This window comes from Phalacrocorax carbo, chromosome 1 (genome assembly GCF_963921805.1).
Source record: "Phalacrocorax carbo chromosome 1, bPhaCar2.1, whole genome shotgun sequence".
NCBI classification, from domain to species: Eukaryota; Metazoa; Chordata; class Aves; order Suliformes; family Phalacrocoracidae; genus Phalacrocorax; species Phalacrocorax carbo.
This window is the reverse complement of record NC_087513.1, coordinates 38,767,971-38,792,134: the sequence shown is the minus strand read 5'-3', so window position 1 is coordinate 38,792,134 and position 24,164 is coordinate 38,767,971. Positions and strand designations below refer to the sequence as shown.

At 39.9% G+C, this 24,164-nt stretch overlaps 1 protein-coding gene across 17 annotated transcripts in view; it reads left to right on the top strand.

The window, feature by feature from the left end:
- The window catches only part of GRIP1 (glutamate receptor interacting protein 1), a 334,186-nt gene that overhangs the window by 170,709 nt on the left and 139,313 nt on the right, over positions 1 to 24,164 (top strand). The window contains exon 1 of one of the 17 annotated variants that reach the window (XM_064448957.1): positions 1,421 to 1,517. The exons of the other annotated variants lie outside the window; for them this stretch is intronic. Coding sequence (XP_064305027.1) covers positions 1,463 to 1,517 — 55 coding nt within the window. The 5' untranslated portion in view covers positions 1,421 to 1,462. Of the gene's footprint in view, positions 1 to 1,420; positions 1,518 to 24,164 lie in introns of those variants that run through there. 17 annotated transcript variants of the gene reach the window in all.

The window sequence follows — 24,164 nt, the reverse complement described above, 5'->3', positions numbered from 1 at the left end:
CAGCTGTTGCTATAACCAGTAAAACAAAAATAAGAAAAACAATTACTGTAATAGTGCGTTGGAATCTGGGAACCTGATGCAGGGCAGGGCGGGCAGGGAGACAGACATGCCTCCAAGTGTGAAAGCTGTCCGTACCTCCTCCTGGCTTCCCATAGCTCATGGTAGAAGGTGTGCACCCTAACACTGGACCATAACATTAAATAGAGCCATGGGTAAAAGATGTCAGAAGATAAACTGAGCAATTTTTAAATCAAAGCAAGTGAATGGGACAGAGTAAGTGGAGACATTTTTAAATATATCACCCAAGTGAAGCGGAAGTCTTGACAAAGAAATCATTACCTATTGTTTTAAAGGAGAGTATCTTATGCAGTGCTGGTTTCTCTGCATAAATCTGACTTGACAGACTTTATATGGCTTATTTTTCTTTGCTTGCTTGCTTCATTTTTAGAATGGTTGTGGAGTTTTGCCTTTTCCTAAATTTTTGGCTCCGTATAGGTGGGATGGAGCTCTTGCTTAAGCGGTGTGCTCCACTTCATCGTTTTCTGAATGAATTGTAAAGGCAGATTAATTTGCTGTCTGAATAGGCCTAAGAGGACCTAAAACTCCTGGTGGGCTGAAGAAATCTTACAAATGGTGCAATGTTTGGCAAAATAAATTCTCAGCTGTGCTAAAAGCTGCTGTCTGGTGAGGGAGAAAACCTGATTCACAGTGTTTTCTATGCAGCATCATTTTATTTATTTTGGTGTGATCAAATGCTCACAGTCCTGCCCACACACAACAATCTGTCACTTCCCTCGGACTCTCGCCCTCCCCCTGTGGTCTGTGCTTCAGCAGCTGTAATATACTTGTCTACAATTGTCAAAAAGCTTTCCTGGTGATAAAATCAGGCTTTTTCTTTTCTTCTTCCCTATAGATCTCCAAGATTAAATCTTTAATATGCTTTGATTAGAGTATTTTCCATTTCAAATAGGTTCCTTATCCCCCAGGAGTAGGATTCCTAGTATTTTTGCCCTGTATATCCAGAGGGAACTGTAAGGGAAAGGAAAGAAGTAAGGAAAGAGAGGAGAAAAATCACCACGTCTGCTGAAACACGGGGCCCTTTGCCTGGCACAGCAACCATCGCTCCCTGCACAGTCAGGGGATGCAAGAGACTGGGGAAAGGCTCCCTCTAATATCCGTGTCCATGCTGTGCAGTTGGTGCTTTCTAGCTTTTAAAGAAATACCGCTTTTTAAGCCCTTCATCTCCCCATGCAGGAGGTGGTGGTGGTAGTAGTGAATGACACAGCTTTGCTGGATGACACGGAGCTGATCTCTGCATCAGCCAAGAGGAATTAAGCTTTGTCACTCCCCGCCGGGGCTACCTTTCGCCTGGTATGTGCGGGAGGAGGAATTCAGAGGCTCCTGCTGCATTCACCCGAGCGGAGCCCTGAGCGCGCTTTGCCAGGGGAGGCAGGCAGCGAGAATGATAGCTGTCTCTTTTAAATGCCGCTGTCAAATCCTGAGGAGACTTGCTAAAGGTAACGTGCTTTCCTTCTTATTCATTCAGGATCTCTGTTGCAGCCTTCCAGAGACATAGCCTGATGTTTTTACTTTTAAATATGACCGTCCCTCCAATTTACTGTCAGGCAACAAAGAACTCTGAATACGGAAAGGTGTAGGGGCTCTTTCAGTTAAAATCCTTACATGTCCCATGCTGTGGTCCTGCTAGGAAGATAAGTTCCTGATTTCTTTTTCTTTTTCTTTTTTTATATTGCTAAAAGGAGGAATTTTTTTTCTAAGTGAAGTGCTAAAGTTATTGTGGGGGTGTAATTGTTCTGTATTTCTGCTAACCGCTCACAGGAGTCCCTCCTGGGTCAGGGCATGCTTTGCCTTACAGGGAACAACCAACAGTGATATTCAGGACCTATATCCATGCTGGTTTCTGTCATTTAATGTCTTTTGTAAGCTATTTCTATCTATGCTTTAGATGCCAAAGACTGTTGTGTGTGGTAAAGTACGGCTAGCAGCATGTGTTTTTCAGGGCTGCACTGGCATGTCACACTTGTGAAGTTAATTTGCCTGTTAGAGCAGTGTGCGTTTTATGTTACTGTAAATCTTTGTAGTCTCTGGTTTTATTGCTTAGAACTTTAAAATACTACTTGCATCTTACTCTGAGTCCTGTGTGATTATTAAAGCAGCGGTGTGAAAACCTGTCTAGATAAGACACCTTCCCTCTTCAGAAATGAACATGTCTTAGTTTCTAAAAATAACTTAACAGATATTTTTTTTTAAATTACGTTTGATAGTCTTTCCTTCTCTATATAGAAAGGTTTGGTTTGGGATTTTGGATCAGCTTTTTGGTGCAAACTTCCAACATTATACTAGCATTGTGTGTCTGCAAATAAGAAGCTCCTGTTGTTTAGCTTGGGCACTGTGAAACATTTAATGGCCATTACTGTGCAGCTGGAAACACATCCGTACATGAATGAAACTATTTGTATCAGCCTAGCTCGAAAAATCAGAAATCTTGATTGTTAGTCAGTATTGCTCAAAATCAATTAGTGTTTTATTTTGTGGAAGCATGAAAGAGTAAGATGCTAATACAATGTTAATACAATGAGGTCAGTGATGGGAAAAGAATATCACAATCAAACTTATATAATGCATTTTCCTGTTCTTTAGATTGCTGTATGGGGCCACGTTGTTCAAAACATATGAACTCAAATATTTATTCATCATCCCCTTCTGTAGATTTGCTTCTCTTTCAAACCGGTGCTGGGTAATGCCTGTTTTTCTTGTATGTGTAAAATGTTTCTATTTTGGTAGCTCTATTACACATTTATCAGGTTGGGAGTCAGCGTTTTCTTTTCCTGGTTTGAGTAGAGGAGCTCTTTTGTCTGCTGATGTCTTTATAAGACAGATCTGGGCACTTATTTAGTCTCTCACTGATGAGAGCTGTTGTCCACTTAAATACAGTGTACCCAGGAATAACCAATATTCTTATACATCATAGCCATCGCATTTCTTTTATGCTTCCATCATTCAACAGAACTCAGGCTAGTTGTTTTTTGTCCTTCAAAATAATCTTAACTTCCTTTGAGACTCCTCGCTCCTCCCACTCCCTCTCAATAGGAACTGGCGTGATACTATTGATTTCTTTGCATTAAAGAACTGTGCCTTACGCTTGTCTTACTATTAACAGTTGATTAAAAACAACAACAAAAAAAAGGCAGTCTAGAGGTATGTTCATATATTCTCCTGTAAGCCTTATGCATGCTGGACCGGAGTTGATGTCCTAATGGACAGGCTTCTGAACTTTTACCATTTTGGGTAAAACCTTTGTTCTTTTAGCTAACTCTTCTGCATTCTATGGCCTTGATTTTTGCATCTCAGACAGCAGTTACGGACTGCTCAACACGATCAGGCTAGCTAAGGACAGGGGTTGGACCTTCATGTTGTTAGTGTGGAGAGGACTCTTGCCATCAGCTGGCAACCTCCTGCTGCTGCATCAGCTGGGAGATCCCCTTCTCTTTCAGCTTGCTAGTTCGGGGGTTTGGCACTTTCGTTGAATTCCTTTGCTCCAAAGCAATTTTCCTTGCTTTAGTAATTCCCCTCAGCCTCTCTCTGCTAGGGTCTTCTGCACTAATTGTGTACCTTTGTGCAGTTACCCAAAATAATTTCTTTACTATCTTCTAGGCCATTCCATGGTGAAAAGAAATAGGCATGCTGCACACTTGATTATTGTATTGTGTTTTTAATAAATTATGCATGTACAGTTAATTGTACATCAAAAAGTGAAAATCTCCCCTTTATTTGTCTATGTCATTTTCTATGCCTGTCTTGACAAAGTAAGCTTGTAACTTCATTTCTTGTTCTTTCAGATAAGGATGTAAACGGAAATGCCTCATATGGGCAGCTGGAGACTCTCCAAAAGCAATTCTTCCCAACAGGGAAATGTTCAGGCAATATTGTGTTTTACAGCAATTACACTCCCCTCTTCCTATGCTTCATCTTAACCTTTCAAAGCAAAAAGCAGAGTTTTGTCTCTTTGGATTGCTGCGTGCACTTAGTTTGTCATTTAAAAATCTCTGACAGGAGAATTTTCAAGTATTCTGAGTGAATTTCAAGGCAAAAATACCAAATAGTTGTGGGCACACTCTCCAAAATCTGGTCAGTGACCCACTGCTTCTTTTCCTTCCTGTAGCTGGGAGTCAGAGCCTGCAGTGTGACAAGCGATATCTCTCTTGTCCTCAACTCCAGCATCATCTCCAGATGGGAACATCAGTCTCTCTCTCAGTCCTCTACCCTCAAATTTATGCCAGTCCCAAAACAGGCACAATCGTAGCATTACAGAGTGGTTTGGGTTGGAATGGACCTTCAAAGATCATCTAGTCCACCCTCCCTGCCCCCCGGTCCTCCTTCACCGCTGCCCCTGCCCCGTGCACTCCTTCTGTGCCATATTGCCTCTCTGGGCACAAGGGCCACAGCATCTGCTGAGGCTGCCATACATCAAGTCTTTTTCTGTATTTCCACTGTAACAGCTACCCCCTCTTAGGGCAAAATATGTGGCAAACAAGAAGTACGCAGTAATTACTCATGCAGGAAATATAAAATGCTATAAGATGCATTTCTTTAATATGTATTATACTTCAGTTTTGTGAGTCTTTATTTCAGAGGTCAGTACATTTTCAGTAGTGAGTTGCATGTTACCAAGCTCAGGCGAAGCTCCATATTTGTGTCCATTAACAAGCAACCATGGAAGAAAAGTATTATTTTAACTGATGATGCAATTTGCAAGAAGGATGCTGTGTGAGACTGTTGTCTCATACATGTTGAGACATGATTTGAATTTGGATCTAATCTATCTAATTAAGAACCAAAAAAGCATTCCTGTTTTTTTTTTTTTTTGCACCAGTGTGTTGTTTCTACACTATTTTTCAGTTACTGATCTTTTTTAATAGCAGTTAGAATGTTTACGGTGGATGGGAATTTGTGCTGCAGTTACCTTTTTCTTTTTTTCTTCATGTGTAAGTCTCTCATGCTTTTACCTTTGAGCTGAAATATTGCTGTCTCAGTTTCTCTTTCGTTGTGATTATCTACATGTATTTGGAAATATATGTGAATGTGTATATATATATTTTAAGCAATGTTAAAGTAAAAGTAGTTAAGTAGTTCTGAAAAGAAAAAAGGTATGTTCTCTCTCAGATTAGCTACTAAAATTTGCACTGAAAAGGTTTTTTTTTTAATTTTTATATATTCTTTTAATCTTTTTTATCTCCCATCCCAAAAGAGCAAGGTAAGACAAAAGCTAAATTAAGAATCTGAAGTGGTAGCCAATTTTATAGATGTGTCTGTAAGAAGTCCTGGGCTTGGAGAGAATGGTAACTTATATTTGGACCAGTTAAATATAAGGAAATGCCATGTTTGAAATTGTAAGTGCAACTACAAATCTGCTCTTTATACAGCTGCTTGTATTGTAGAAATTTTTTTTTGTATTGTGGAGAAATATTAGGTTTTCTTCCCCTAAATTTATTTAAGATCCTGGGCACTGATCAGTATGCTGTGCATACCAAAGAGTCTGTGGTAATCACTCATATATTGAATATACATGCTAAACCAAAATTGCACAATTTACGATAATTACGTTAAATATAACAGTGTAGTACAATAGTGAAAAGTTGCTGAAATGTGTAAGCTGGTCAGGTTTACAGCTAAATTAATCACTTCATAGTTTAAAAATTGCCTTTCAAGCGGTGCATTACAAAGCCTTGGCTGTGGTTAATTTATGTATGGACATGTTCAGATTTTCCTTTATTAGCCCCAAGAACAGGTCTTCTAGGAAGCTGTGCCTACTGCATAAAGTTGCTTACAGAAATGTGTCTCTCTGTTAGAGGCAGGAATGCATTTTTTTAATGTACCCAGATCAGTGAAGTTATTCTGGATATTATAATGGAACCAGAATAAGAGCACTCTGATAAAGATGTCAACCGCTGTTACACAGCACATACTGTAAGGAGCTGAGTGGTCTGCCTTTCACCCATCAAAGCTTTATAGTGTATCTTCAGGGTAATTTATCACCTACTGCGCATACAGATTCTTTCTGCAGACATAGATTTTTATGCTCCCAATATGTTTCCAATACAGTGAGATAAAGCAAGCCTAAAAGACAGGATGGTGCGCTCCAATTTACAAGATGATCAGTTATCTAAAAATTGGTTAAGGGCCTAAAACATCAAAGGATGAATTCTGAATGTAGCTGGATGTAGGTTATACTTTGCTTTGTGCACAAGCAACTACAAGAACAAACCCAGATTTCAGTGCGTTGGTTTTTTTTTAAGCACAAAATTAAAATGCTGTTAAGGACTTGACAATGAGGCTGTATAGAATGTTATTACAAACTTTCCAGTGTTCCAGAGAATCAACCCTGGTTGTGACAGCAAGTTACCAGCCCGCACATTATTTTAATAGTAATTCTAACTACGTGGTCTCTTTTTCTCAGTAAATTGCTCATAAAAGTACACGTTCACAGTAATAGAACTGAGTCAACAGCTTGCTTTGATTCAAGTAAAAGGACAAGTAACAATATCTGTAAGGACTTTTGAACATAGGTTAGCTCCCTGTCTTTCTAAAATCAGTTCTGAGTATTCAGAAAACCTAAGTGTCCTGACAAGTTCTATAAATCGGCAGTCAGCGTGGATTTGCTGGCTTTGTGCATTTGGTCGTGGTTTTGGAAATGTGCTTTGAGGTTTTTGGTACTCAACACGTGTTTATCCAAGTTGTCCACATCTCTAATTTTTTCCGTTCTATTTCTAAAAGTGACAGCTTCTGATTTAGTAAACAAACTGTGGTGAAAGAATAATGAGAGCAAGCAAAATGTGGACACTTTCTTTTCTGCTAGCATGTGGGAACTTCAGGGCCATCTCCAGCGTTGCAGCCCTTCCTCAACAATGGCCATTAGCACGTACTTTGTGAGAAGACAGGAGAGGGCACAGGGGAGAGCTGTGGACAAGTCTGCCAGTAAGGGAAGTTTTGCTTTTGACATCTCTCTCAGTGTTTGTAATAAAGAAAAAAAAATTAAATTCCCATTTCTTGGGGCTTAGATTTGTTTTGGGGATTTTTTTTTTTATGAAAAAACCCCACCATATTTTATTGAGAGGCTGTTTGTCAGATAAGAAAATGAAGCCAGAGTGACCGTGACCTGCTCTGTGTCATCCAGCTGGTCCGTGACAGCCTGGGATACAAGCCCAGCATGCTTACTCCTATTTCTGCATCATTGGTTAGGATTGATTACTGAAATTGGTAGAAACTATGAGAGAGCAGAGAAGACTACATGACTTTTTCCCTTCTAGATATTTCACCCATCCTGTCTTTTTTTTTTTATTATTTGCACTTAAGAGTGCCTTTAGCCAAGATTGTTTTAAGATTGCTTTGAAATGGTAAGTGCCTGCACTACGATCGCAGAAGGAGAGGGAGAGAGACCAATTTTTTGTTAAGAAGATGTTCCTTCTGTAATTGGTGTTTAGGCTTTCTAGTGCCATGAGTGTATAGAACAAAAGAGGCAGATTTATTATATTTAATGAGTATTAGTCGTTCGCAATATTGTCTTTTTGTTCAAAAAGCTTCTTTGAACATATTGTTATAAGAAGTAATGAAGGGAGAAGATTTTTGTCTTCTGCAGCAAGCTGATCACAGTTCACAAGTTCAAGCAATATTTCTTCACTGCTAATATATTCAAGAACTGGCAAACTCTTTATTAATTATTCAGGATGATCTGAAGTACAGCAGCATACTAACCAATCTCTGTGAAACTTTGACAGAATAGAAAGACAAAAATACTTCCCAATTCAAACACGTACTACGAAAAGTAGGAGCATTGCTTCAGCCCTGGTGGTCTGGGAAGGTGCATGTGGCCAGAGTTTTGCAAAGAAACTGTCTCTTTTTTTAGATAAGCTATATAGTTGTGTGCAGATGCCTGTAAGATGTGAAAAGAAAGCCACAAACATATGTAAAAAGAGATGGTAAGTGGCCATTAGCTATCTGATATCTATTAGATATTAGTAGTTGATACCTGGTATGGTAGCTCTGATATCTGTTGCAGATATAAGATGTAGAGATCATTTGAGGGTTTTTCTCAGCACTTTTGGATTTGTGGGAGCTGGGTGGGGTACACAAATTCTCAGCTCATCCTTGCTGAACATCTTGCCCAGGAGTTCAGCAAGCATCTTGAACTTCTGCCTTGTCCCTAGCTGCGTGCTGGGGATAGCAGTACTTCTCTCTAAAGTATTCTGAGGAAAATGAAAAAAAATATTATTGTGTGGCAGTTTATAGGCTTTCTAAATATTACCGTTGAATTGAAATTACTTAGAAAAGTAGTTTATTGAGAAGTGGTGCCAGCTTTAATATGAATGCAGGTGAGACATTTGAGCTGTAAATAACGGAGCCCCAGGCTGGCTCATGGATGGGGTATTGCACAAACTTCCTTCCGAGTATCAACCTTGCTGCAGGAGAGAACAACATTGCAAATGTTTTATGAGTTTCTCTTCTATGTCATTGTTGGTTTTTTTTATATAGGTCTAGCAGACATCAGAGGGCAGAGACTCAAAAATACTCCAGCATCTCGTTTCTGTCAGGAACCCAGTCTGGGTGAGCATCCCAGAGCGGCACAGGAGGTGTGAGGCAGGCTGGAGCAGAGCACTGGGTGGAAGCGCATGTTACGTATGGGGTAATAGAAGTTGCAGTTTTTGGCAGTGTGCAAAACCATACACCCATCCTTCCATTGTCATGACAGCTCTGGGTTTTCCTTTGCAACCAAATTAGCTCACTGCCTGCGCAAATCTGGTGCCCCCGGGAGTTCTTGTTACTTTGAGTGAAGGGTATCCACAGAATAACATGAATGGAGGTGAAGACCAAGGAAACAGGGAAAGGAAAAGGGTGGCACGGAGTAGGAGAAAGGAGATGATACGCATTGCAGGCCTCTGCTTTGCAGTTAGCTGGTGGGACCCATGGACCCAAGCACGCTGTGGGCGCGCCAGCGGTGGGCGAAGGAGGTCTGAGCTGCGACTGGGGGAACAGGTGGCGGGAGCATGAGATGCAGCACTGCCAGGAGCTCTGCAGAGCAAACAGGACAGAGGAGAGAATGGGTGAAAGAGGAGCAGTGGGGGAGGTGCGAGAGAAGATGGAGGTGAAGCAGACGTGGCTGCCGCTGAGGGTACAGCCTCTGCTGCTGGAAAGGTGCATGCAATGTGAAGAGAAACAGGGACCTGAGATGCCAAGGGTTAACCAGTAGGGCTTAAAAACTGGTCATTTTATGAGAATGTTTTATCCTATATAAAGTTAAGTCTACAATTATTTGGTAGTATTTACCTAGACGTTTTAGGAATGCATTGCAAGGTGAGGCTTCAGGTGGAAATGGGCTCTGGTTCCTCATGCGCCCAGGTGCAATAGGGAAGGATGGACCGACTCTCTCATGTGCTTTATAAATACTTAGTTTGGGAATCTGCTAAGTCTGAGATACTCTGTGGAACAGGGATAAGAGCATGCCTGCATTTTCAGGCAGATTTCTGCATTTTTGCAGCTTAATCTGTCTCCCAGCATGACTCCCACGAGTAACACCTGCATTTCATTCTCCACCACTGCAGCGGTACTGACGTGTTTCTGCTGCTGGAAGGTCCCACTGTGGGTACAGCACCTGAGCGGGCGAGTGTCTCTGTCAGGGTAGGTTACAGCACCTCTCCAAACAGCTGGAAGTAAATTGACAAAAAGTAACCTCATTTCTGCTGCCCTACCTGCATTCCCCATGGGAGCGTGGCCCAGAGAGGGCTGCCCTGGGTGACACACAGGGAGGACTGCCCTGGGTGAACACTATCCTGAAGGGCTGAATTCATGCAAGTTGTGAGCAAAAAGAAACTTCTTCATAACATTTTTTTTTCCTCGAGGGAAAATCTTGTGAACTTTGGAAGTAATTAAAAGTTTTATATTAACAGCTTCTGAAATTATTAGGAATATAAATGGATGGCATCTTCTGCATCATCAAATTGAGTTACCCCAGGCACTGTGTCATTCCCTTGTACTTGTGAGTATATGAAGTCTTAAAGATGCTGTCCTTTTTGTCTCCTTTCAGGGGTTGGCTTTAGAGCACCACTCCTCTAATATTTAGGATTCTTTAAGACTCCACCTTCAACATATTCAGCCCTGGGCAAAGGTTAAAAGAAAGCTTCAGCCCAGAAAGTTGTTACTACAGAGAAAGGAGAAGTATTATCTAAGTCTCCAGTGCAACCTCTATATCTTATTCCTTGAACTGCTCATCTGCAGTTTTTATTAATGCTGTTGGGAATTATGTCTTTAGTAGGAAAGGTGGCTTCCCTGAAAGTGTATTGGAGCAGAAAAGTTACTCCAGATTGGACTGATTATGAAGAGGCAAACACTAGTCATAATTTTCTGGAGTAGAAAAGTGTTACTGGGAATAATGTTATCATCTAACAGGCTTACTCTGCCTTAGCTTCTCAGTGGTGAATAGAGAAAGATGTTTAGCAAAGAAAATACCAGCTATGAAGTGACTGTATTACCATAGCGTATTGGTAAATGTCACCAATAAAATACAGTTTAAATCCACAATACTCTTCAGGAGACATTTATGCTTTTAATGAACTACAATTTGACAGCCCTGTCTGGCGGAAAAAATTGTTGCTGGCATTTAGATCTCGTTTTTCGGGCATCCAGCATGTGTTTGTGACCAGTGCAGCTTTGTGAAGATACTGTGGGCATGTTGTTCTCAGCAATATCACAAGCCAGTCGTGAATAACAAAGATGAAATTTCCTACCACATTATGAGGCTTATGTTGATATATCATTGCCTTCTCCCCAGCAGTCCAAATGAGTGCACCTTTTGACTATTTTAAGTTTTCCAGTGTCAGGGTGAATGGTTTTTTTTGTGGTTTTTGTTGATTTTTTTTTTCTTTAGAGATACGCTTATGTACTTGTACATAAATTTCTGTAGACCTAAGATATTTTGGTATTGTTGTAGCACCTGTGGGTCAGGACTCTTATTTTGCTGAACCTAAGTATAAATTATAACGGTTCTTGTTCCATTGAGCTAAAAGCAGATAGTGATTGAGAGAAAGCATGAAAACCTGAGCAAATATGTAGTGTGAGCAGTTCTTTTTTACTGGACCAAAAAAAAAATCCTTGAAAGTAAAAAGAAATTGCATGCTTCAACAAGAAACAAACATAAACTTTGTAATTAATATCTGTTTTCTTAAAGAATGAGAGGAGCAGAGGAAAAAGGGATTCCATGTTATGTTTTGTTTTACAACTTTAAAAAAAATGCAGAGAAGTGCAGTGTTAAGGGAGCTCCTTGGTAAGTTGAGCAGTCCAGAAGACTGTCTAGTTGCATCTCATCATTTTCACTCTGGAGTTGGGTAACACAGTGATAAATGTGCCTGATGGCCGCTTTTAGGCAACGTTAAGGAGCTCCCAAGGCAGCAGGGAGCCCTTCCAAACACCATCAGGAGCAAGTGCAAGGTAGGTTGTGCCTTAGAAGCACTTGAGCTCCCTTTGAAGAACGCAGTTCCCTCTCCTGTTCTCCTTTTAAGGACCATGTCAGGATGGTTCAGGCAAGGCCACCAAACCACCAACAGCAGGAGTTCTTGCAAACGCAAATGAGAGCCACCTCTTACATGCATACACTATGTAATATTGAACAGCATCTGTGCTGTGTTGGCTGACAGCTGTATTGAGGTAGTAATTTTAGCCCCAGGGAGTAAGACTGACTTCTTTTTTGTTGCATCTGTGGCATTAGCACAGTGTGGAGATCTCCTTTGTCCAGCAGAACAGAAAATCTAAATCCATTTTTCACTTAATATCTACAGAGGTGTGGGTAATTTTTCTGGTCACAGTATAAACTCTGCCCTTATTCTTTATATATTCTTTATAGGTTTCACATTCTCACAGTTTACCCAGACTGAGAGCTTGGAGTGGGTGGGCTGGGATGTGCTATACTCAGTACTGAGCTTTGCAGCTGTCTTCAAGATTTCAGATGTGCTTCTCAATTAAGCCATAAGTCAAATGGTAGTTAACAGTTCTAGCCAAGTCAGTCTGACTTCCAATGCATATTTCATTGTTCACGCTGTTGTATCTGTTGTTCCACACTGCTGTATGGTTTGGTGGTGTTTTTTTTTTTCCTGGCTGTCAAAAGAAGTGCCTCTACTTTTGCAAATAAGTAGCTGGGTGGAGGAGGTCACAGAGGCAGTAACAAATCCAGGCAATTTCTTTTTCACGATTCCCCAACGTGTTAGGGAGCCAACTTCCAAACTTTTTCCTGATTTTTGCCATTGGACAGCAGGGGAGGTTGGACCTCCTTGAATGGGCATTTGCCACATGGGCTACATACCATTTCAAAGTGGTTTGCATGTTGTGGCTGTACATGCATTGTGGTTTGAGAACTCCAGGTCGATGTGCTGAGGCACTAGTTCAGTTTGTCAGGGGTTCACATGATGACCTGGGTAGAAAAAAAAAAAAAAGAAAAAAAAGAAAAAAAAAGACTCAAGTGAAGTTACTTTGACTGTGTCTTCTTTCTGTTACACTTACTTTTAAAACAGAGATCTTTACAGTTGGTTATGTTAAGAAAGAACAAAAAAAAAAAGTCAGGCATGTGAAAAGGAAAACTATATTAGCACTTGGGTTTTTTTGCTTTTGGTGATTTTATGTTTGGCAAAAGCTTGGAGCCCGATAGCTAAATACCCATTATGAAACAAAGAATCTGGTCTCTTTATATGTGAATTTTTACTTGTTGCAATTTTAAACATATATGGTCTTGATACTGATGAAAGCTGATGGATAGTTGCCTAAGAAGAATAATGGCCAAAGTTACCATTTCTAATGGATTGTCCCACAGAACGTAGCACTCCTGTGTCCACTTGCATGTTCGTTCACTGCATGAGAAGTTTCTCTGCTTTGGGTATTGCTCTGTAATTACTCAGGAGCCAAAAAATTACGATAATGAGCTCCCCCACATCTATTTAATAATAATTAGTCATCGAGTTATGAAGTAAGTGACATTTCCTCTGATCTTTTCACAGCAAATGCTACTGTGTTACCATAAAAAGGAAGTAGCAGAGGGATGATATTGGGAAAGAGCAAAGCTGGCTTGTATTTATGATGGTTCCTCTTAATTTTCCTAGTCTGTCCCATGGTGACATTTTTGTGTACACATACCAAAAGAGATTGGTAACCTGTTTGAAACATTGTGTTTTCAGGCATTTGAGTGTTTTATGGTTAGCTGAAAGAATTTTCAGATTTTCTTCATCAGTATGGTTTTCTACTTATTTTGTCAAGCTGATCAATAGTTATATTTTCAGTTATTTTGTTGATCAAGGTTTTAATATATGCCTGAGTTTGAGAATCAGAATGTGAATTAATTTTACTGCTTTTACTTTGTTAACACTCGATGTTCATTGTGATTGGTTGTGAAGAAAGAACAAAAACAGTAATTTGAACTAAAATCATTGCGTTGCTTATCCAAGAACAAAATATCTTTCTATCTAATGTGTTGTATCTACACAACTTGTCTTTGAGACATGAGATGCCATGATATCTGGAGCATATGGTCTTCAGCAGAATATCTGAAGGTAACAAGTTATAGTGAACAGCAAAAGGATAGACTAAGCAATTATTGTTCTGAAACAAACTTCAGGATTGGCAAACGTAGGTAAGTGTTGACTACAAATCTGAGGACATCACACCAAGTGACTCTTGCAAAGTCATCACAAACAGTTTACAAACTCGGATGGAAGGTCTGTATATAATTCCACCAAAACTTAAATGGGTATCGACATCAAGAAAATTCTTTGAATAAGCTGAATGAGGTGAGAAAGGTCAGATTTGCCAAGCCACAGTAACTTAGGAAAGTAAATCTAGATTTAGAGATCTGAATGGTTTAACTGAGTTTAAGTATTTTGAGTTAAAATAGTTTAGCCAAGGTTTAGGTGGAAATAATGTTGTTTGGTGTATGGCCTGTGGACTAGTCTCAGTCCATGCACTACCTTCAAGGGATCTGTGAATGAAATTAAGAAAAGCAAACAAATTCAGCATTTTATTTTTGCCATTGTGGAACATATTAAAGCATCTGAAACCCATAAAAAATGGAGGATATACAGGCGTTTGTGTAAATATATGTGTCTATATATACATGTATGTGGACACCCACATACAAAGGCTATCATACTACTGAAACCAGAGACTATAGCTAATGCAATAGTTCAAATCCCAAATAATTAAAATAAGATTTGCACAATGTAGGAAGGAATAATTCTAAATTTTTTTTTCCTTAGAAGAGTGAGATAAATCTAAAATCTAGAACAGTCGTGTTCTCTGTAACCAGTCACATTTGTATTGTCGCATATCTGCATGCAAAAACATCAAAATTTGATCTCTCTGCATAGATTAATTTTAATATATGGATTAATCTATAGTTTAAAAAAGTACTGTAACAGGAGGAAGAGTGTAGCAGGACAGTCAAATAGTCAGTCTCAAATTCCTGATTTTCCTTTGAGATCTGAAGTTATGAGAGTAAAGAAATAACCACTGTTGTTCTGATTTGGATGATAAACATAAAATAGGAAAAACGGAGTAGTAGTTTACAAGGTAACTTTACAGCATGTAGCAAAAGATGAAGAAAGTTGTGTTCACTTCATAAACATCTTAAAGACTTGGAAAATGATAGCTAGTGCTCTTTCTTCAAGAGAATATTCTGGAAAATATATCCACTGCGTACTTTATGAAGTGGTTATCTAAATTATGTATCTGGAAAATTCAGTCGTGTATAAGAAAGGGTCTCAAAATCTCATCTGTTTCTGAAAATGTCTCTGTATGCATTGTCAAGGTTTTTTTTTAAATTAGGTTTTAAGATAAAATCAGGCCTATTATTTCAATATCAACCTTGTCTTAAATAGAAAGAAAAACAAACATGGATTTTGTGAGTGAAAGACAACATGGTCAGATTAAAGCTTCTTCATCCTTCTTTGCGATCAGGGTGTCACTGGGATATTCAGGAATGTTCTTGTGAGGAGAGCATGAAGCTCATACCCACGTTATTATCCATGCAGCTGAAATACAAAGAATTTATGGTAATTTATTCTCTTTGCTGGTTTTCATTACAAGGGTTTTTATTCTTCGTAAGCCTTTCCTGGAAAGGGAAACTGTCTTCCTGTAAATGTAGGTTTTGTGACACGAATCCATAGGGACAGTCTGTCTGATTTGGAGTTGCTAATGGATTCGGCACATTACTGGAGCATTTGCTCATCTAATACCATCTCTTTGAATCGTGAACTATATTAAGGGTTTTGTTCTTGGCCTCCTTTTCTTCAGCTGCTCCTTCTGCAGCTTCTGCAGTGTCTGTGCTGATGAGCACATCCAAATTTGTTTTTCTGTTTCTGATCTTATGGGTTCAGAGCTTGATTTTGAAATCATTCTGTGTAGTTTTTCAAGCAAAGTTTGGAGAATCAAAACTGTAGGTGCAAATGCTGGAAATCTCAATCCGTACTGCATTCCAGACCTAGATATCAGTTAATAAGAAGAAAGATATTGTGTGCTGAATCCTTTTAGTAAGGAAAAGCTGTCAAGGCTCTGATTGTGAAGCTTTTCAAATGCTGGTTATGCATGTATATGTGTATGTGGAGCTACTCTGTATTTGATGAGCAGGATGGCCATGCTACTACTGGATGGCTAACCTGAATCCCTGGTTTTGGGAGGAAATGAAGCGTGGTGTAATAAAGTAGGGGTCATTGGCTTGCCTTGGGAACTAGCTGTTTGTGCTGCCTAAGCCCCCTCTGCTCTGGTGGAGCAGGACTCCTGGGAAGCCACTGGAGTGTTCTTACTTTCCTCAGTCTCCCGACATAGGTGGTGCTCATGCTGGGGTGACTGTCCTCCTCGTGATGGCTTTATTTATACAGGAGTATGTCCATATAGGCTGGTCATCTCCGATACAAAGACTTGCTTTGATGGCTTAGATAGATGTAGCTACTGACTACAGGTGCTATTTGTTTTCATGGCTGGGAATCCTAGGTTCGTTTCAGAATTTTAATTTTTCCCATGGGATTATATTAGCAAGCGACCTGTAGGTGAAATCAGAACCCTGATAAATTTATCTGTTGCCCATGGAACAGCATCTTACTATAATAGAAATCCCATTTATCTAAACGTTATTGCTTTTTGAGCAAAACCAGTAGTCCATATGAAAAGCACAAAAAGGCCCAACATAATTCAATACTTATATGGTCACTAGTTGTTTTCCTGCATTGGTTTTTAAATTCATCTGCCTCTAACATGCCTCTCAACACTTCTATGTCTGTAGCATTCTTTGCCAAAGCTGGTGTCATAATGGAGAGGTTAAAGAGGAGAGACAAGCTCGTCTGGCCCTGCTCTCCTACCTCTACAGGGGCTGCTGAGGCTCAGAAATAGGTCTGAAGAGGGCAAAAGCTGAGGAGCCACAGCTGGTCTAAACCAGCTGCCTCTCTTTGAAGCGCAGGAGCCTGTACCTGGGTGTGGAAACTTGGGGTGGGATGGCTTATGAGAAAGGCCCATGAAAGCAAAGCCTGGTGGGATGAATGCTGTTATCTAAATGGAAGCTCAAACTTTTCTGTGATGACTTGACCAGCTGGCAAGTATATACGCCAGTGCAAATATTCACTGATAATCATGGTGGGAAACTTGGAATGGAGTGACAGGATGAGCCATGAGACAATTGTGAGTATAAAGAACCAGCTGGAAGAGAGAATTTTGGTGCAGGGTGAGTAAGAAGAAATTTTCCTTAAGCTGCAGGCACCAGCAGTAGCTGAAAAATACGGTAAAGAAACAGCCTTTGCAGCATTCCAAAAAACATCTAAGGATGTTGGTGTAATAGCTTTGTATAGGTCTTCTTTAGGAGCTGCTCAAGCATCATATAAAACCACAACAAATAAATATAAATGAGCTCCTGCATTACCAGAAGGAAAGCTATGTCAGGGGAGCTAGTTTGATACTAGAAGCCAAATGCCAGGAGTTTAAGCAAAACTGTTTTACTGAGACATATGTCTGGGGAAGTTGACTGAAAGTTACTGGTCCAGAAATGCGGAAAAAATTGTGGATGAAATGTGTCTGAAGAAGTTCCTGCAAGATCCTCTGATGGAAGTCTTGTTCTGGCTCTGTACTGACTGAAACAGGAGAAAGAGCAAAGGCCTTACCAGCAGACAGAGGGGCCAGGTGAGATTTGGAAGGGATTTTGAGTCAGTGATTCTCACCTAAAATGGAGCTGAATTTCATTAATGGGTTGACTGGAGAGCCATATTGTTATCTGCAACAGAGATAGACTGGGGATTGAGCAGCTACCTGCCAGTTAACGTTGGAAGAACATTTCTGCAACTCCTGTCAAATCTGTTGCACTCGGGATAGGTAAAAAACTGTAGCTTGGAGGTTTAAGGGGTGGTAATTGGCTGACTCTTTCTCTGGATGAGCAGTATAATGTAGATATGATGATTCATTACACAGCCTTAGGTCGAGAAATGCACTGGCTTTTGTATAGCGTTCAGTAGTCTGTAAGTGGTCCTTGGTCACTTAAAGACCTTGTCCTAAAGTCCTTGTCCCAAGGACTAAAAGTCTTCGGTCTTTTATTGCCTCTCTGTTCTCTAGCATGTCACATTATTAAAGGTCACAGCTATATCCAGCTGTAAATTATTAAGGCTTAATAAATTTTTAGTGGATGTTATGACAAGTTGTTAATGCATAGTTACTTTGATCAAGAGTCAGAAAGTTTCTTTATAACAATGGCTCGTAATGCTCTAAAACACTATTTTACTGTTGTGGCGGGTACCTGTCAACTAGTTGTACTACATGGCTGTTTCAGAAACTTAGTTAAAACGTTAACTGCTTGAGAAATGTTGGCTGTAATTTAATTTCTGGGTTTATATTCTGGCAAATGATGGCTTGCTTCAACTAATTCTCAAGTAATCAGCTTAATACCGCTGTAGTACAAGTCTTCTCAGGAGTGGAAGACACTATGAAACAAAATGCATACCATTCACACTTCTGCCTAGCTGGGAAAACATTTTTATATCTATATATTTATATAGATATAGTTATATAAATGTATTTTTTACTCTGTACAAATCAAGTGCCTTTCTGACTGAACTCTTAAACTGTCAGTCTTCAAACCTTAGCATTTATACTGCTTCATATATTTTTATTCAGAACATCTTCTGGCACTTCTAGGTAGCTATATTTTGGATTGTTAATGTTTTTACAAGGCGGTAGTTTGTGCTACCAGAGAGAATTGGTAGTTATCGCTTTATGCATTGAAGTTGTGCAGAGTTCATCCTCATGTTATAATGAGGTTTTTTGCTGAAGTCACATTTTTTACTGAAACTCTGATTTTAAATAATTAGTAATTTCATGTTTTCAGACAGATTCACAGCCGTATTTGCGATGTTCTATGGAGTATTTTCTCTTCAAACTTGATTTTAGACATCCTTTGAAAAAAAAGTTGTTTTAATCAGTGTTACGTCCTGTAATAGTTATTTTGTTTGTTTACCAGTTAAAATCAAGAACATTCTTATTTGAGGAAAACGAAAAATGTTATGAGTGGAGAATGGTGAGAGGATTGTGAGGGTTTGACTTTGTGAGCGTTCATTCTTACAACAGCAGGAGTTATAACACTTCGTTTTGAGCAAGGAACGATTAAGAGGATGGTGGCAATATTTCATTCCAAGGATGGACAAGAATATTCTGATTTATCTGGAAATAGTTTTGATTCCTCACGGTTATGTGGCATCAAGCCTGTCGAACGTCTCTCGCTGCTGTACTCTACTCCAGGTCAGTCATTTGACAGACGGCTGCTGGGGTTTTGTAAGCTTTTAGCACTTGGCAGTTCTGTTTCCCTGTCTCCTTTCTGTGTCTGAGATCATGTCTGTCTAGTCTTGTAAAAGTTTTTTAGGAAGTACCTGCTTCGTTACTTGAGGGAACCTCTTCAGTGTAAAATGTATCCTGTAACTAATTTTGCAAAACCTGAAGTAGTGTAACGGCAATAATTAATTTAAAATAGTTTTCTTTGATTTTTGTGTGGATGCCAGCATCTACAGAGGCCAGCATTTTGTCTCCTAGTTTGCTGTGCAGAAGATAGCATCTCCTAATTTGAGTTATTTTTATAGTGTAAAACTGGTGGATATTCGTCCCTTAAGGCAAATGTGGTTATGTTTTAAAGAAGTTAAAAGGTAACAGCTTCTGTGTACACTGTGTTTTCGATTCTTCCCTGCAGTAATTTTCTCCCTTCTCAAAACAACCCTGTTTAAGGAGCAGCAGTTGCTCCTATTTGCATATGCAAACTGTGAAGCCCTGTGTATTGGACAAAATACAAGGAAAACACAATTAACAGCTGTTGTCCAGCCAAGTCCCCACTTCATCCTCGGGAGTTCCCATGGCCTCTGAGTGAGTTTCCAGTCTCTTCTCATCCTCTCTCTAGGGATATTAGACAAAGATGTAGATACAACCCCAGCCTAGGGCAGGACATGGTGAAGACCATTTGATGCTTGTTCTTCTGGTGTTGTTTCTTAGAGCCTTTTAAAAGTTAGGGTAGAAATGTTATTGTGCTTTGTGGTAGTTCACTTTTGAGATGGAGTGCCATGATTTCACCTCAGGGCTTCACAGTATCCCAGGTTGGAAGGGACCACAGGGATCATCTAGTCCAACCTTTCTAGGAAGAATGCAGTCTAGACAAGGTGGCTCAGCACCCTGTCCAGACAACTCTTGAAGGTGTCCAACGTGGCCGAGTCAACCACTTCCCTGGGAGATTATTCCAATGGCTGACTGTCCTCAGTGTGAAAAATTTCCCTCTGGTGTCCAGTCGGAATCTCCCCAAGAGCAACTTGAGTCCATTCCCCCTTGTCCTCTCCATGTGACTCCTTGTAAAAAGGGAGTCTCCATCTTCTTTGTAACTACCCCTTAAGTACTGGTACATGGGGATGAGATGCCCTCTGAGCCTCCTTTTCTCAAGGCTGAACAAACCCAGTTCTCCCAGCCTATCCTCGCATAGCAGGCTTCCCAGTCCTTTGATCATCTTGGTGGCCCTTCTCTGGACCCCTTCCAGCCTGTCCACATCCTTTTTGTATAGCGGGGACCAGAACTGTACACAGTACTCCAGGTGTGGCCTGACAAGTGCTGAGTAGAGCGGGATGATGACTTCTTTATCTCTGCTGGTGATGCCCTTTTTGATGCAACCCAGCATCGTGTTGGCTTTCTTGGCCGCAGCAGCACACTGTTCACTCACGTTGAGCTTTCTGTCCACCAGGACCCCCAGGTCCCTTTCCACAGAGCTGCTCTCCAGCCAGGTGGGTCCCAGTCTGTACTGCACTCCCAGATTATGTTTTCCCAGGTGCAAGACCGTACACTTCTTGTTGAATTTCATAAGGTTCTTGCTGGCCCACCTTCCAGCCTATCCAGATCTTCCTGCAGAGCAGCTCTCCCTTCTGGAGTGTCTACTTCCCCACTCAACTTGGTGTCATCAACACACTTCATCAGGCTACTTGATGCCGTTATCCAGATCACTTACGAAGATGTTGAATAACATTGGGCCCAATATTGATCCCTGGGGGACCCCACTTGTGACAGGTTGCCACTTGGAAAAGGAGCTGTTTACCACCACCCTTTGGGTGTGGCCTGTCAGCCAGTTCCCCACCCACTGCACAGACCACTTGTCTAGGCCATAACGCATTAGTTTCACCAGGAGGAGACTGGGGGACCGTGTCAAAGGCCTTGGACTTGGGCGTGAGGCTTCTGCACTTTAATTCCCACCTACTGCCCATGGGGATTTCTGGATTTACACCATCACAGGAAGCAAAAGTGGTGAGGATGAATCTGATGGGGATGAGCAGAGCCTCATATTGCCCAACAACACTGCTTGTTTAACATTTTGGGAGCCATGGAAGGGTAAATAACCCCTGTCTTTGACTCTGGGTCTTGACGTTTCTTTAAGTGTGAGTAGGCAAAGGAGTTTCCCAGCAGCAGCTGTAAGGAAGAAGGGATTTTGAGTGACAGATGTTAACTGAGAAGACATCACTATCTCCAGACTCGTTATTTTTTTGGTTTAACTACTAGGAATTGTATCTCTATGCAAATGCATCTTTGCCATTGAATTTGGTTTTGACCTTCTTCAAGTTGCCTCTTTTCACTAGGTATCTTAGTTGCTTCTCACTAGATATCTTACTTGTGGAAGATAAATTAAATTTTTCAGAAATTAAAGTCTTGCTGCAGCTGGGAAGGCCCATCCAATATCCACACATCACATAGTATAAAATAATGTCATTTTCACACATATGCTGAATAATTCATGTTAGATATATAAATTTTGAAGTTCCATGTTGGCATATATCATTCAGGAGAATGGCGTTTCAAGTTACATCTTTTCCTAAGCAGAGGGTAGACCCAAAGCCATATTTCAAAGTATTAATGCAATGGTGTTTTCCTAAATGCGTCATTAAGTGCCGGTGTGGATTTCCAGTGATTTTGGTCAAATTGTGATGTAAGTGGACAGTTCTATTAAGCATTCAGGTGATTGGTAGTAGCTTTACTTTCCCTGGGGGGTATATGTGGTTGTCCGTGTGTAACTTTTAAACCCTGTATTTCATTAATTTACTGCCTCCTAACTCTCAGCTCAGTGCATGGTTCCTACCATATCCTAACACTGTGGTGTACTTAAGCCCAGAGTTGAAAGAATAGTGACTACAACTAAAGATTGCTGCAATAATCTTTTTCAGGACAGATAGGAAGAGGGACATAACTGGAAATTAGGATGATGGGAAATATACACTGCACTAAATTACACCACATTTGTAGTTTTACCATTTCTAAAAGGATACATGCACAACTGTGTCAGCTTAATAGAGCAGTGTGACAGGGCACTTCTCTCTCCTTTTTGTACCTGTCACTTTTGTAGTACTACGATGGCCTCACAGTTTGTCCAGTTGTCTTTTTTTTTTAAATATACTCAGAATGTGCAGCCAACTTCTTCTTCAAAAGTACAAAGCTCTTCTTTTTTAAATAGTTTTTGAAATAAGCTCAGCTTTTTTATATGGTCTGATCCATAATATACAGAGGGGAAATATATATGATGAATTCTTCCTAAAGATGCGTCCTTTCAAATTGAAATGCTAAATGTAGGACTGTAAACTGTTAGGACTCACTTCAAAGAAATAGAAATAAATGATAGCCATTGAAAAATAATGCCTAATATATCTGTATTTTGTGTAGTTTTGTAAATAACTTCATAACAATAAGTAATTGTTTAATAGTTTAAAAACCTGCAAAATTACTTTTTTGGTGTGGAAAAAAACCTGATGGATGCTGGGTATGCTGTTGCACTTTCTTCATCTGCACATGAAAATGTGTATTTTCACCTTGGATTGTACAGAAAACCCTTTCACAGAGTTAAAGTTAAATTAGGTGTGACAGTTGATCATGGTTAATCACCAGTTATTCACTGAAATAGTTTTGTTTCTCAGTGTTGAAAAATAGGATTCTGCAAGGAATCATACATAATGGGAAACATCAACCATATTTTTATAAACTCTGAAAGATGGGAAGCATGCCATGTTAATGGATGCTTGTGTATTTTACCTGGAGGTTACAGCGACCTTTCTTTTGTTACCTTAAAAACAGGTAGTGAGGTGGAGAGAGAAGCATAGAAGAATTTTGGTTGAAAGATGACTGGCAAGTCAGACTGCCCAGAAAGCCCCATGTCTGTGAGAGTTTTTCATGGCCTCCCATCATTGCTTGGTGTAGATACCAAGGGTAAAGAAGAAATATTAAGCTGGGTGCAGGTGTAGTTTGGTAGAAGCTTCTATGAAAGGAACTGTTGTGCATTTCTGAGCATCCTGAGAGCTATAAAACTTGCTAAAGGCAAAATGAGTCCCAAGAGCCATGAAAGAACCTTGAAAAACTTATTTTATGCCCCCCTCAGCTTTAGCATCAGAATGAACAATGTAGGTGAAGTACTAAGTGGGTCAGTCTTTCTACCAGCCTGGATCTTGACATAGGAGTTGACATTGGAACAGCTTTCCTACTTTTGTGACTCCCAAGTTTGCAAGGACTTAATTAAAAAATTACAAATATTCAGTGTTTCTGTACATGCACAAGTGCACATGCACAACTTGGGCACAGATTAAGTACTGTGTTCATTTTGAAGGAAGTTATTAAACCATAAAATATAAATTTTTGACATTTTACTTGCCAACAGTTTTTAACAGAGGAGTTTTTACTATGCTGTATATAAGGCATTCAGGTGAAATTCTAATTGGGGGTTAAATAATTCCCAGCCTTCTAAAGAAGTTAAATTCATCAGGATGAGGAAAAGTGTGGAAGATTGAGGTGAACGATTTCAAACAAGATCACATTCTGTTTCATAGCTGGTTCGTAATGCTTAAGTCTATGCAGTAGACATAGGAGACGTGGTGGTTGGACTTTGGTTGGACTTCGATCCTAGAGATCTTTTCCAACCTTAATGCTTCTATGATTCTGTGTTTTAATTATCTTCTGTGTATTAGCATGAGCCATCCAGTATGTTTGCATGTGTTAATTCTCTCAAAAGTTACTTTGATATGAATAATTTTACTTGAATTTTGTGCACATTAATTAGTCTTGTAGGGTTTGATTCTCCAAGTAGCTGCAAGTATTTGAAAAGCGCACCCCAGTGACAATACTGCTGCAGCTTGCATCTTAATAGGAATAGCAAAATTAATTGGGAAAAAATCACATTAAAATGAGTATTAAGAATGTTATTAGTGAAGGTTAAATTTAAGGTTTTTTTGTTGGGGGTTTGGGGGTTTTTTGTTCTGTTAAGTTTTCCCAAAAAAAGGGGCATTTTGCTGTCATTCCCACTTCATTTCTTTAGAATTATGGTGGTAGTGTGACTCTGATAACTGTGTTAACAACTGTGAAATGCAGGTCATTACGGGGATTAGGCTGGCAGCCAGTTGCATCGTTATTGCCTGTCAGTCTTATGTGCTTGGTAAATTATAGATTATGGCAAGAGATGTATCCATATGTTTTCCTATTTCTTGAAGACTTCTCAAGGATATTGTAATAAGCTAAAACAAACGTTTCTAATGCTGCAGTAGGGTTCTCAATTGGTTAGAATATGTAACCATACAACCATAGATTTCCATCAC